This window comes from Acartia tonsa, chromosome 7 (genome assembly GCF_053477335.1).
Source record: "Acartia tonsa isolate MP-2025a chromosome 7, ASM5347733v1, whole genome shotgun sequence".
NCBI classification, from domain to species: domain Eukaryota; kingdom Metazoa; phylum Arthropoda; class Copepoda; order Calanoida; family Acartiidae; genus Acartia; species Acartia tonsa.
This window is the reverse complement of record NC_137266.1, coordinates 36,942,132-36,955,987: the sequence shown is the minus strand read 5'-3', so window position 1 is coordinate 36,955,987 and position 13,856 is coordinate 36,942,132. Positions and strand designations below refer to the sequence as shown.

At 32.1% G+C, this 13,856-nt stretch overlaps 1 protein-coding gene across 3 annotated transcripts in view; it reads right to left on the bottom strand.

Moving 5' to 3' along the window:
* The window catches only part of LOC145323683 (uncharacterized), an 80,878-nt gene that overhangs the window by 17,504 nt on the left and 49,518 nt on the right, over window positions 1-13,856 (bottom strand). For all 3 annotated transcript variants that reach the window (XM_080166130.1, XM_080166131.1, XM_080166132.1), the window contains exons 8-13: window positions 12,028-12,097; window positions 11,166-11,296; window positions 10,246-10,320; window positions 4,949-5,267; window positions 4,461-4,544; window positions 417-466 (exon numbers count right to left, since the gene is read on the bottom strand). In XM_080166130.1, the coding sequence (XP_080022256.1) occupies window positions 417-466; window positions 4,461-4,544; window positions 4,949-5,267; window positions 10,246-10,320; window positions 11,166-11,296; window positions 12,028-12,097 (729 nt within the window). The remainder of the gene's footprint in view (window positions 1-416; window positions 467-4,460; window positions 4,545-4,948; window positions 5,268-10,245; window positions 10,321-11,165; window positions 11,297-12,027; window positions 12,098-13,856) is intronic.

The window sequence follows — 13,856 nt, the reverse complement described above, 5'->3', positions numbered from 1 at the left end:
AAACCTTTCTCACATATTTTTATATTTTTTTGGTGCATTACTGACAGACCTACATGCAAAGATAATTATATTCTAGATGTTCATTTGAGAATCTTCTGAATTCAGCCGTCTATCTTGTATAAGAACTTAGTACATAACATTTCCGTTATGGACTGACAAACTTAGAGAAGGACAAATTAATTATAGAGTGGCTATTATTAAGTATTATCACATTGGTAAAACTTAAAAATTCAAATTTTAATATTTTTTGATTGATTGGTATAAACTAACAGGGTCTAAACTTTTCCACCAATAATTTGCATGTACAAAAAGGATAATTTGTTTATCATAATTGAAAACGCACATCAATTTATTGTCCTTTGTCTTATCCCTTAAGATCCCTGAGACTAATTAAAATTTTATGCAAAGGTTTTTACCTATTAAATCCAGAGTTAGCTTCAGCATTTCCATCAAATAGAACATCCTCCTAAAATTAAAATTAAAATATTAATATAATAAACAAGGATGACAACATCCATAAAAGGGAAGCTCTAAATGTTAGGACAAACGAACACTAACACTTGTAGAATGTCAGAACTTAATAATCAGAATATAAATGTAGAAAAGTCAAAACAAAACTGTAAGTAAATTTGTTGAAAAAACTGCTTAAAAACATGATATTGATTAAGGACATTCTTACATTTTTACACAAGGATGACAACATCCATAAACGCAAAGCTCTAAAACGGTAGGACAAACGAACTTTTGTGTCATACGGATTGACAGACGGACCGACCCTAATTATAAAAAGCTTCACTTTTTAAAAGAGTAAAATTTTCAAAAAAAAAGTCGAAATAAATTGTGATTATGGGATTATTATTACTTGGATCTTGCAACAGATTATCATTTACTTTAATAAAGTGAACCTTGAAGCTGTCTAAAATTACGATCCCACCCCTAACCCCCTTTATCCTATACCCTTCCTTTCTACTGTAAATTAAACTAAATGACCAATAACTGAGAGGAGAAATAGCAATCTAGATTGACGACATTTTTTCCCGTGTCAAAATATCCACGTTTATTATACATCCATTATTGTAATAGACAATAATATAGTTTGATTATTGCAATGTCGATAGTATGTCAGTCTTAATAACAGATCAACATTATTAGTTGAAATAACCAGTCGTCAGAATGCAATGATATAGACAGAAAGAAAAGATAAACAGACAGAACACATATACAAAAATAGAGACAGACATACGTACATACAGCAATACACACATACAGATAGAGAGACAGACGGACAGCAAGTCTGGCAGATTGACATACAAAACATTTGGATCTGCAGACAGACAGACATACATACAGCCATACACAAATACAGACAGAAAGACAGACGGATATACAAAACATATGAACCTGCAGACAGGCAGATAGGAATACAACCAGGGTTCGGAAGCCGCGCCTCAGCCGCGCATAAGCCTCAGTTTTAAACCTGCTTGTGAGCAGAAAAAGAAATTTCAGAAAGAAGGATTGTCTGCTAAAGAGCAGTTTTATACATCCAGCTGAATTTTATAGTGATAAAATGAAGATTTCACTGAGGCTTACACGCGGCTTACGCGCGGCTTCCGAACCCTGAATACAACAGACATACCAACAGAAAGAAATACAGCCTGCCAGACAGACAGACAGACAGATACAGACTATCTTTGCTACTAAAAAAAAACTAGTAAAAAGGACTAGCCTTAAAAAGTGTAATAAGATCAGAAATATCTTGACAGCTAAGCAGCAAAGTATTTTTAATAAAAGTAGATCATAAATGCTAGAATCTTTGTCGGTAGTTCGTTGTATTGAGGGCGGTGGGTTCGTGTTTCGGTCCTAACCACGTTATAATTAAAGACGTGAAAAAGGGTTCTACTGTATCGGATCCATGTTTACAGAGTAAAATAGGGGGAATTTATTGGCCTATAAGCAGGCACAAAATTCATTATGACTTCCAGACAAATATTTAACAATCAAATCCTTTTTTTGTACAACATACAAAAGACAAAAGGCAAAAAAATACGACTTTTATGTATAAACTTTGTATGAAATACATAGTTCTCTCTTAAAACCAAATTTGTATGCGTTAGATCCGAAACCAATTTACATATGGGTGATGATATAGATAGATGGATAGTTAGATAGACAGATATATAGTTAGATAGATAGATAGACAGATAGATATGTAGATATATAGTATAGATAGATAAATAGATAGTTATCTATATGTATAGTTAGATAGGTAAGTTGATATAACCATCTATCTACATATCTAAATATATATCCTTATATAAAATTAACAGGATCTGTGTCTGTCTGTACTGTAAGATCTCGATAACCGCTGAACCGAAATGGTTCTCCTTTACAGTGTAGCTTCTTACACGTCATGGGAAAGATTAAAACTATTTTGAGGGAGAAATCCCCTCTAACCCCCCCCCCCCAAATATATTTTTATTTTCTTTAAAAAAATAAAATAAAGAACGGGAGGGGGGTTTATTCAAAACACCCCAATCCACCAAAAGTGCCCCTAGAGGCCTCTAGTGGTGTAGCCGCTAATGTATAATGTATATATACATATAAATATAAGTCTATCTATCTACCATCAAATGCTGTAATATCAGTAGGATTCTAATTGAATTTTACCTTCTCCAATTGTAAAAAGAACAAGAGCAATCATATCAATAACTAGCGAAATGAACATTTATTTTAGCAGAGAAATATAATATAAAAGTCTAGAATACAGAGTGACGAAGTTAAATATACTAATAATTTTTACGTATATCTCTATAATACAACACTATACATGATTTTTAAGTATGGCACAGTTTCAGTTTTGCAAAAAAATACTTTTAATTTTGTTTAGACTTATACATTTATATTCTGCTTATATAACCATGACACAAGTGTTTTAATGTTCGTTTGTCCTACCGTTTTAGAGCTTCGCTTTTATGGATGTTGTTTTCCTTGTACAAACATTTTCTTAATGTTATTTTTGTTACGATTTCTTGTTAGAATAATTATACATAGATTTTTAAAATTCAAGAACTATTACTTTTTTATAGTGATTGTTCGTTTGTCTTTCAAGTTGAACTATGCTTTTTAAAGTTACTTTTTTCCCATAGATGTGCTTCTTTTCTAATTAGGGTCCCGTTTTCATGTTTTCGTTTTATTACACTACCGTTTTAATCAAAGAGAAAAGGAGAGAGGGAGAATAAAAAAGAAAGAGATACATACAAAATAGCCAAAAAATACCCAATATTTTCTAAAGCCTTGGCTCAGCTGTAACCAACAACTAATCTAATTAAAAAGCAAAATCCCAAAACCTTTCCGTAATTTAAAAAAAACTATGGGGGGTAAAATAGTAATGACGACCTTTACATTTGCCCCCAAAATATAATTTTATATCTATTTCGCTTGTTGGCTATACATCATTCCTGGGTAAAGCTAACATTTTGTACATTTAATTGTCCTTTATACAGAAGCTTCATATAAGTCCTATTGTCCTGTTTCGCTAATTGTTATTTTAGCTGTTTTGATTGGAACACTCTATTTTAACTTTTTGACCCTAGTGTCTAACCTTCGCTAATTGTGAGTAAAATATAGGGAGGGAGTGAACACTGGACGCTAAATTATACTGGTACCCAAACCACGTTCTCACATTTGTTGGCTTTAATATCTTGGGTACTTTTGTCAATCCTTGGAACAAACTGGCAGTGTCCAAACTTTTCCACTGATAATTTCAATCTACTAAAGTTTTAATTTACTATTGTACATCACTTTATTGTCCATTGTCTTATCCCATAAGATCTCTAGATTAAAAGATAAGCGAACATAAGGACAGTAATGTCCGTAAGTAGTAATCAAATATCAATGTAGAGCAGTAGTAGTGGTTATAGCTGACCTAATATCGACATAATTTTTTGACAGACGACATAATTTCTAATAATATGTATTTGTGGCATGCACAGGGCGGGGTGAAATAAAGACAACAAAAGTTTTTTTATATTGTTCGGGGGTTAATACAACCCCCTAGGTGTCCATTACCCTACAAAATCAACATACTTAAAAGTAAAATTATTTTTTTTGTGAATTTTTTAACATGATAACCACCTTAGCTGTTTTAGTGAGCTTTAGTAGATCGAGGAATATATTCACCCCCTTAAATTTGCCAGAGGGGGAGGGGGTGATGAGAGTTGTTGGAAAGATAGATAGCAAGTAAGAAAGATATAAAGATATTTCTCGTATTCATTTGAATCCGGTGGATAGGAACCGGTTCTCATCCATACGAAAAAACTATGTCTAGCATCGTATCATATCAAGCTTTCTACGAATATAAAAATGGACAATCATAAGATTAAAACTAGTTTTTTAAGCCCCTAGGTGCATTCTATATTGCGGAAAGCTGTTTATAATACGATGCGAGAAATAACTAATACCTGATTTTGAATAAGATTTTCTTGTATATTTTTCTCATCAGGGGGAACCAAAAATTTCAGGCTCTCCAACAATAAGCGGTTTTCCTGAAGCAAGAACGAGAATTTTCATACATAGCAGAGCAATAACGAAAGAGCAACAATACTACTTTGAAAGGTTTATTTATGACAAATGGGTTTAGTTTTTTATTAATATCGATGACTAAAAAATTGACACTTTTTGTAAAAAATGATAAACCGATTTTTCTTTTAATTGTATGTTTGTGTAAAATTTTGATAATGTTTTTTGAAAGTTTTCTCCGCATACCTTAATCGGTGCTTGAACTCTAATAATCAGCCGTAACTTTTAAACGATATAAATTATGATTTGTAGAATGCAGAATTATAACAGAATTGTATAAGTATCTGACGATTTTTAATTGCAAAAAAAATTACTAAATTTACTAAATTAACCAAATTGTTAATTTATAAAAGCTAAACAAATATCTTACCCGAAGCTTCTTTTCTGCTGGGGATTGTGTCGTCGAATGAATTTTGTCCAAAATATCAAACAGCTCATCGTTATGCCATTGAAAATTTCCGTTATTATCGCCGTTATCAATGAGGCTGATAACGGCCCCGCCGAATATTTGCTCGTTGTCATTCGGCGATTTTTCAGCCGCGTTACGGTTATTTGCCGATTTTCTTAGTTCATTATTTTTTGGGTGGTGGTTAGTTTTTCGGCGGCTGTTGCTGTCTTCAGCGGATTCCGCCGTTTCGGCAGATTTGAAGTTTCGGCGGCGACGGTGGACTAATACAAAGTTGGCCCATCTAAAATAGATAGATAGATAAATATGTAGATAATTAGTTGGATAGGTAAATAGATACTTGGATGAATATATAGTTGTATGTATAGATGAATATTGGATTGATAGACAGTTGGCTAGATAAATAGATTTGAATGGATAGATGAATAGAGAAAGGATAGATAATCAAAAATATGCAAAATAATTGGAACAAAGTTGTCGCTAAAATGTCAAAAGTTAGAAATTTTTGGGCACTTTTCTACCTTACTACACCTGGAAAAATTGCAATTATAAAGGGATTCATGTTACCTTTACTGAATTATGTAGGGGCAGTTGTCTTTCCATCTGAAGATATAATTTTGCAAATTGAAAATCTCATTATTTCCTTCTTATGTCAAAGTAGACCAATTGCAAAATCTAAAATCTTTTCAAGTGTTGAAAATGGAGGTTTAGGAATACCAAAAGTAATAGATTTTTTACGCTCTTTAGATATTTTAATGTATAAAAAATCCTTATCTATAGTAGATACTTGGGCTTTAGAAATAAAAAATACTAGATGTCAAGCAAATGATCCATTTTATTTCAGTGAAAAATTAGATAAGAATATTAATCCTATTTTATCTAGAATTATTGAATCATATATAATATTTTCAAATTCATTTTGGCTAAACCATGATAACATAAAAGATATGAGAATTTTTAAAAATAATTTCTTTTGTAATAGTGAAAAACAAATTGTAAGCAGGGCAATTTTTACAGAAACAACATGGGTACGCTATGAAAATGATATTAAGTCAATTTGGTTTGGAGACCTGTTAAATATTGATAATATATGTCTAGATTATAGAAACTTTAACATCAAATCAAAGGTCAACTTCAATTACATGGAATTTTTAAGACTTCGAGGATTTGTTCAGCACAATATTGCTTTATATAGGTGTAAACTTTCAAAACCCCAAACTAAAATCAGTTCACTTTTTTTAAAGCCAAAAGTAAAGTCAAAACATTTTCGTTACTTCTTATCAAATGATGATCAGAGGATAGAAAAGTGTAAGTCTTACTTAAATAGGTATAACTGGGCGAAAATAAGAGAATTTGACATAGAGAGAGAGCGTAAATGGCAAAAAGTATGGACTTTTTCCTTCTTACCAATAAATATCCGAGAATTTGCATTTAGGTCCATAAACAATTATAACTATTTTAACGCTAATATCTCAAATTTTAGGCTAGAATCTCCAGAATGTACACTTTGTAAGCTGGACCGGAATCTACCCGCACCGAGAGAAACAACACAACACTTTTTTCTGGACTGTCCCGTCACCACAAACTTTACAACAAACTACTTCACAGAATTTCTACAGAATATGGAATTTAATTTCGACTCAAGCTGGCTGTTATTAGGAGTCCCAAAAACGCTCACCAGTAATATTATTAATGTAGTTAATATTGAAATTACACTTGTGTTATTTTTTATCTTTCAGTCAAGACTGAAAAAAAAGCTTCCATTAAATTCAAATCTACTTGAATTTATTTCCTTTCAAAGAAAATTTTTGTTTAAAAACAAAAATTATAAATTAGGATATGAAAAATTAACAACATTTCAATTTGACCCGGGATAAATGTCATGTTTCGAGTATAGAAAGAAAACTACCTGCAAATGAGGGCATTTTTAAAAAGTGTTTGTTTATTTAAATTCGTATGTAATATATATATACTATACTCTACACTTACAACAAACACACCAAATCTTTAGACACACTTAAGTATTTCACCTCAACTTCATCTCACCTGTAAAATCTACAGGTGGGTATTGATAAATAAAGTGTAGTAAAAAAAGAATGATCCCGAGGATAATTATTTCTTGTGATTCTTAACTTTAACCATATGAATTTAAGCCTGTTTTTCATATGGTGACGTTTAGACCTTCAAGAAAAATTACCTCATCCAATAGAGGGTCAGTATACAACCTTAACAATAATCTTGAGGTGGAGCTTTTGGTGATCTGCCCATTAAAGCATTCTGCAGTTTTCATTTAACAGGCCACACTTATTTATCCCTCCTTAGCAATTTTAAGTTCAGCTGTGTATCCATTATACACATTTTTATATTAAGGATTAGTACCTATTGACCTAATATTTTTATCATGAATATTATATTTTACTTCTCGATGACGATTATTTTTCTTTCTGGAACTTACTGAAGTTTTATTTTTTTTGTATAAATTGGACATATTTTGAGAAGATATTATGTTGAATTAGTATTGACCTAATTTAAATGTACACTTTTTATGTTAAATGGCAAAATTTCTTTCTTTGTATTGCTTACTTCTGCTTTACAATGAACTTACACTTTCTATAAGAGAATATCTTGGATTAGTCCTTATTTAATATTGTTATAATAACTCTTATAATTCATATGTTAACTTTTTATTCATATAGTTAAGACAAATAAAGAATCAAATAATAATAATAATGATAATCAAAAAGATATATAGTTGGGTTGGTATATGGATATATGGATAGTTTGATAGATGGATAAATAAATAAATATTTGGATGGATGGATAGATAAATAAAAATATGGATAGATTAGTTGGATGAATATATAAGTAGACAGTTGGTTATAAAAACATAGATAAACTGTTAGATAGACATATAATTGGATACATAAATAAAAAAATATGGCTAGATACTTAAATAGTTGTATAGATAAATAGAAAAATAAATAGATATAATATAGAAACCCCAACATGAGTTAGTTGTAGATCAGATGTTCAGCGGCCATAAAAGAGAAAATGAGGGATCTACTGCAGTTCACGGTAAAATATTGCTGGTAACGAATATTGCCAAAAATCTATGAATTTTAAAGGCTGCTAGCTGTCAAACGGCTGAATGTACAGATCATGCCTGCACACTGTTTTAAGCGGCATAAGAAGGCCTACAAATAATCTGGAATAGCCATGAATCTAATACCGCTTAAAATGGTGTGTACGTTCAGCCGTTTGGCAGCTAGCAGCCTCTAAAATTCATAGATTTTTGACAATATTCGTTACCAGCAATATTTTACCGTAAACTGCAGTAGATCCAAAATGAGAAAACGAAATAGAATCATGAAATATAATTTTCATATTTCTCTTGGAGCATGACCGTGGCACTGACGGACAATGTAAGTTGTATACTTGATGCTCTTAGAAACCAATCAGTGGTTTATCCTAAATAGCGGCCAAGAAAATCACATTTATCCCCACAGCCTTACAGTATGACGGACAGACAAACAAAATGAATTATAGATTAGCTTTGCTACTAAAAATACCCATTATGCCTCCTTCAAAAAAGCTTTTTATTACACGTTAAAATGTCCAAAATGATAGATGGATAGATAGATAAATATTATCATTAAGTCTTGTTCAAAAGAAGCAATTCATTTTAAGTATACAAATTTGCTTACATGTCCGCCAACAATTTTGCAACAAAAAAACAAGGATGACAATATCCATAAAAGCGATCAAATTCAAATATCTTTCTAAAATTCTAATGTCTGACTCCCTTATACCCTTATATCTGCAATGTCATAACCCTTCGGGGCTATCCAGTACTAAAAATAACCTAACCTGACCTGGTATAAAGTAATAAACAAACAAATAAAAAAAACTTGTGTGACGTCATAAAAATACGACAAAAAGGAAGGTTGAGAGGAGAAGTGGGAAAGGAAACCTCTATAAAAGAGATGAATTTTTATGACGTCACATATGAAACTTTCTGTATCTTCCAAAATAAGTTATCAGTGCTTCATGAAGTACTTTGTGTGTGCGCCCCTAGATTTAGAATTCAGACGGATTCAGTGGTTTCTGAGATATTAATGATTTTAGTCAATAAGGGAAGCCGATACTTTTAGGGATGCTTTGCATATCAAAAAGAAAAAAAATATCCATCCTTTTTAGGAATGTAAGTGCATGGCGTTGACATTAATTATATTTATTTATTTTGTCAAATGAATATCTTTTTTTTATAATTTACTAACGGCTACGCCCCTCTACCATCTACCAAAATAGTTAAAGGGTGTTTGAAAAAAAAACCAATCGCTCACAATTTGAACCATCTTAGGTACTTCAAATCTTGGAGATAGACCCAATAATGTTTAAAGTTTTTATGGGGCATGTAAAAACCTTTCACCTTAACTAGATTTTTAACTCAAGCCTTGCCAATTTGGCATAAAAAAGACAGACCCATCCAACATTGAGACTATTTCTATTTCTAGTTCTCGATGTTTGCATGGTCTTTCTTTTTTATGCCAAAAACTCTAAACATTATGGGATCTATCTACAAGATTTAAAGTACTTAAGACGTTTTGTTCTTTTTTTTCAAAAAGACAAACTTTTCTTAATTCATAATAAAACAAGCACTTTCGGCGTAGGGCAAATTTCTCTGCAGGGGCTAGGTCTATAGCTGTAGCCCCCTGGAGAGGTTAATAAGTTCAAATTTCAATATTTTTTTTCTTTGTCATTGCTTGGGCATGAATTGTATTATTTTTCATTAGTTTTGGACCAATAGGTAAGGTTTATACTAAAATAAGTGATTGGTTTTTTTTTCAACACCTTTTATAAACCTACCCAAGACCTGTTGTAAACTATATTGTAAAGGAGTACCATATCGGTTCAATGATCAGCGAGATACTTCGGTATGGACAGATACACACAGTAATACTATATGTCCATTAAGCTATATATTTCATATCTATCTACCTATATATATTATATATCTATCTATCTATCTATCTACCTTGTATCTGGAATGACAGGTTTCTCTTCCAATGATTGCTCCACGTCCTCGTTCACTATAAATCTATCTCATCTATCTATCTATCTGTCTATATATCTATCTATCTACCTACCTAGTATCTACAACTGGAATGACTGGTTTCTCCTCCAATGATTGCTCCACGTCCTTGTTAACTATATATATATCTAATCTAACTATCTATCTGTCTATATATCTATCTACCTACCTAGTATCTACTACTGGAATGACAGGTTTCTCCTCCAATGATTGATCCACGTCCTCGTTAAAACTTTTTGGACTTCTATGTACAATAAAAAACAAGGATTACAACATATATAAGTAGCGCAGCACCAAAAACCATAGATTGGCAAACGAACAGAGTATGATACATGTAAAGCATATTTAGGTTGTTCAATTGTTAAGAGAAGGAGAGGGAATATGCAATAAATCATAAAAATTTCAGAAGAAAAACCCTTTTGAAGCATGACCAACAGACCAAGTAAATTATATACTGAATACTAGTTGGTACAGGGAATCTTCCGTAAAATTTTAAAAAATCATATGTTAATAACCCTTCTATGATTTTGTTAAATTTTTGTAGATTTTAATTGTGATTTTGGTGTATTTTTCACGAAAACAATTTTGCACCACTAAGCGATTAGTGGGGCAAAGTTTTTTTTAAGAATCCACCTCAGCTGACTGTTCTAAATAACAGCCAATACATTTCCCCAAAGAGTAACGGACGGACAAACCAAGTGAATTACAGAGCAGCTTTGCTATTAAAGAAATATAAACAATCTATAAAACAAAGAAGAACTATGTGTTTCCCTCTAAATGTTCGGATATATCTTAAGATCTCGCTAACAGCTGGATTCTGTCATGAAATCTATTTAATTATTTAAATAGATTTCATGACAGATGGACAGACACACAAATAGCCCTTCATTAGATCAACATAAGTACACTCTTATTCGCTTAAATCAAACTTTTGGTACTTTTTAGAATCTGATTTGTTGGTTCAAACCAACGGAATTCAACCAATAATTTGATCTACAGAAAGTATAACTTTGTTCATCATCTTTTATTAAGGATATACACAAATGTATCGTCCATTGTTTTATCCAAAAAGATTCCTGTGTAACTTACCTTGGGCGGTCATCCTGGAATAGTCCAAAATGTTCCAAACCTTCCTCTGACTCCAGGTAGTATTGAGTCTCAGTTAGGAACTGGGGTGACTGTGTCGTAGCCCCTCCGTGTCCATGGTGGTGCTCTTTTTTCTAAACAAATAACGGAGTAGTATTGAGTTACAGTTAGGAACTGGGGTGACTGTGTCGTAGCCCCTCCGTGTCCATGGTGGTGCTCTTTTTTCTAAATAAATAATGGGGTAGTATTGTGTCTTAGTTAGGAACTGAGGTGACTTTGTTATAGCTTCCCCCCCCCCCACATGCCCATGGTGGTGCTCTTTTTTTCTAAACAAATAATGGGGTAGTATTATGTCTCAGTTAGAAACTGGGGTGACTGAGTTGTAGCCCCCCCCCCCCCGCGTGTCTATGGTGGTGCTCTTTTTTCTAAACAAATAATGGAGTAGTAATGAGTATCATTTAAGAACTAAGATGACTGGGTCGTAGCTCCTCGCTGTACCCAGAGTGGTGCTCTTTTTTTAAAACTACTTTAACATCTTTTAAAATAATTATATAATTATCTAAAACTGTTCCCTTACTATATCGTTCTTATGGGTATATTTGTCCTTAGAAGCTTTCAAATGAAGTATCTTCTTGAGCCCTGATACCCCCCCCCCCCCTTACTTATTTTCAAATAAATTTTGAAAAGGTTGAAAGGGAAGTTTTCTGTTTCTTACTTTAGGCCAAGAAAGGTTTTGTTGTAAGATTTAATGGGTACTAGTTAAACAAAAATAGTCAATTATCACAGAAGATAGAAACTTAATAGTAGGTAGCGGCATACAGACATACTTTATTGATATAGAGTCGATACACAACTAAAATAGTACCTCTTCAAAAACTGGTTCTAGCAACTGATTGTTCATAACCAGATCTATGGGAGATTTATTCCAGCCATTCCTAGATATTTATACATAGAAAGATAGTCTGTAGTAGGATAGTCAGATAGTCAGATGTAAGATAGATAAATATTTAGTCAGCTGTAGCAAATAGATATATAGTCAGTAGTAAGATAGTAAGATAGATAAATAGAAGTAAGTTAGATAGGTCTATCCATCTCTTTTTATCTATTTTTCTATCAATCAATCTAACAATGTTTCTATCTATCTAGCCATCTATCTATCTTTTTATCTATCCAACCATCTGTCTATGTATCTATTCATCAATATATACATACTTTTACCTATTCACTCACCTATCTGTCCATCCATCTATCCATTTATTCATCTTACCATTTATTAATTCATCTCTCTATTTAACTACCAAGCTATCTATCTTTGATAATTATTCTTCCCAATTAAAAGTTATGATTAATTGTAAGTAAAGCATGGGTGGGAGGGATAAAACAATAGCTTTTTCATCAACATTTCCCCCGATTCCTACACAGAGAGAGACAGGGGGGACAATGAGCTGTTGATTACACTAGTCTCCAAAAATTTTTTATGACCCTTTCTTATTCATTGACTTAAAACTTTGGGGATATAAGTGAATTATGATTGGTTGATTTAACAAGTTGAGTGTTCAAACGTTTCAACCACTAATAGTAATCTACATAAGGGGTAATTTTCTTTATCATCATTAGAGATGTACATCAAATTATCGGCCATTGTCTTATCCCTTTAGATTCCTGGATTTCCAACTGATGAGTATTTTTGGGGGAAGAAAGGGATGTTGATTAATTGTTAAACCCCTCCCTCCCTGGAAATTACTGAAATTCTAATTAAAACTTTTCAAATGTGCAATCTCATTCATTCTGTCTTTCATTGCATATTTCTTTTTTTATCCACTTTTGGTCAGGGATCTTAATGGATAAGGGCCGATAAATTGATGTACATCCCCTTTTATGATACACAAAATAACCCCTTCTGTAGATTAAAATTAGTGGTTGAAACGTTGGAAAACACAACCTAATTAAAAAGCAATCAAAATTCACTAAAAATGTAAAGCCAACGAATAAGAAAACGTTAATATAAAATTTGGGGATAAGTGTAATAAACCGCCCATAGCCCACTCTATCTCTCTCTACTTTATTACTACTGTGTGACTACTCTGTAACTTACTCTGGCAGTCTATCTATTTATTAATCTATGTATCTACTTGTCTCTCTATATTAATTTAAAATCCTTTTATATATGTATATTATTTATTATAAGTGTGTCAAATCAAATATCTAGATGTCTCTCAATCTATCTACTATATTAATTATCTATCAACCACCTATCTAAAAAAAATGATTTTATCTATCATTTAATTGACCAATCTTTCAAAAATCTTTCTATCTATCTTTGCATCTACCTATTTATGTATTAGGGTGGGTCGATTTTTAAATTGCACATTAGTAGACATTGGCAAGGGTTACTGGGCCAATATAAAACCCTGTGAAACTTGGAAGAGGTTTTTTAATCCAAAAACAACGGGCGTGGGGGGGGGGTATAAAATGTGCCCGCCCACTTATAAAACTTAAATTTGAAATTCATTCAAACACAGGCATGTTGCATATCAAAATGACCGCATTGAAATGCTGATTACAGATCTAAAAATCGTTTTGAAAAATATTGATTCAGTCTAAAATGATTTTCAAATAACCTACCAAAATGAACATTTTTGACTAAATCAGCTGTTTTTAGGTACTTAATGAGATCTTATTCGAACTAGGAGC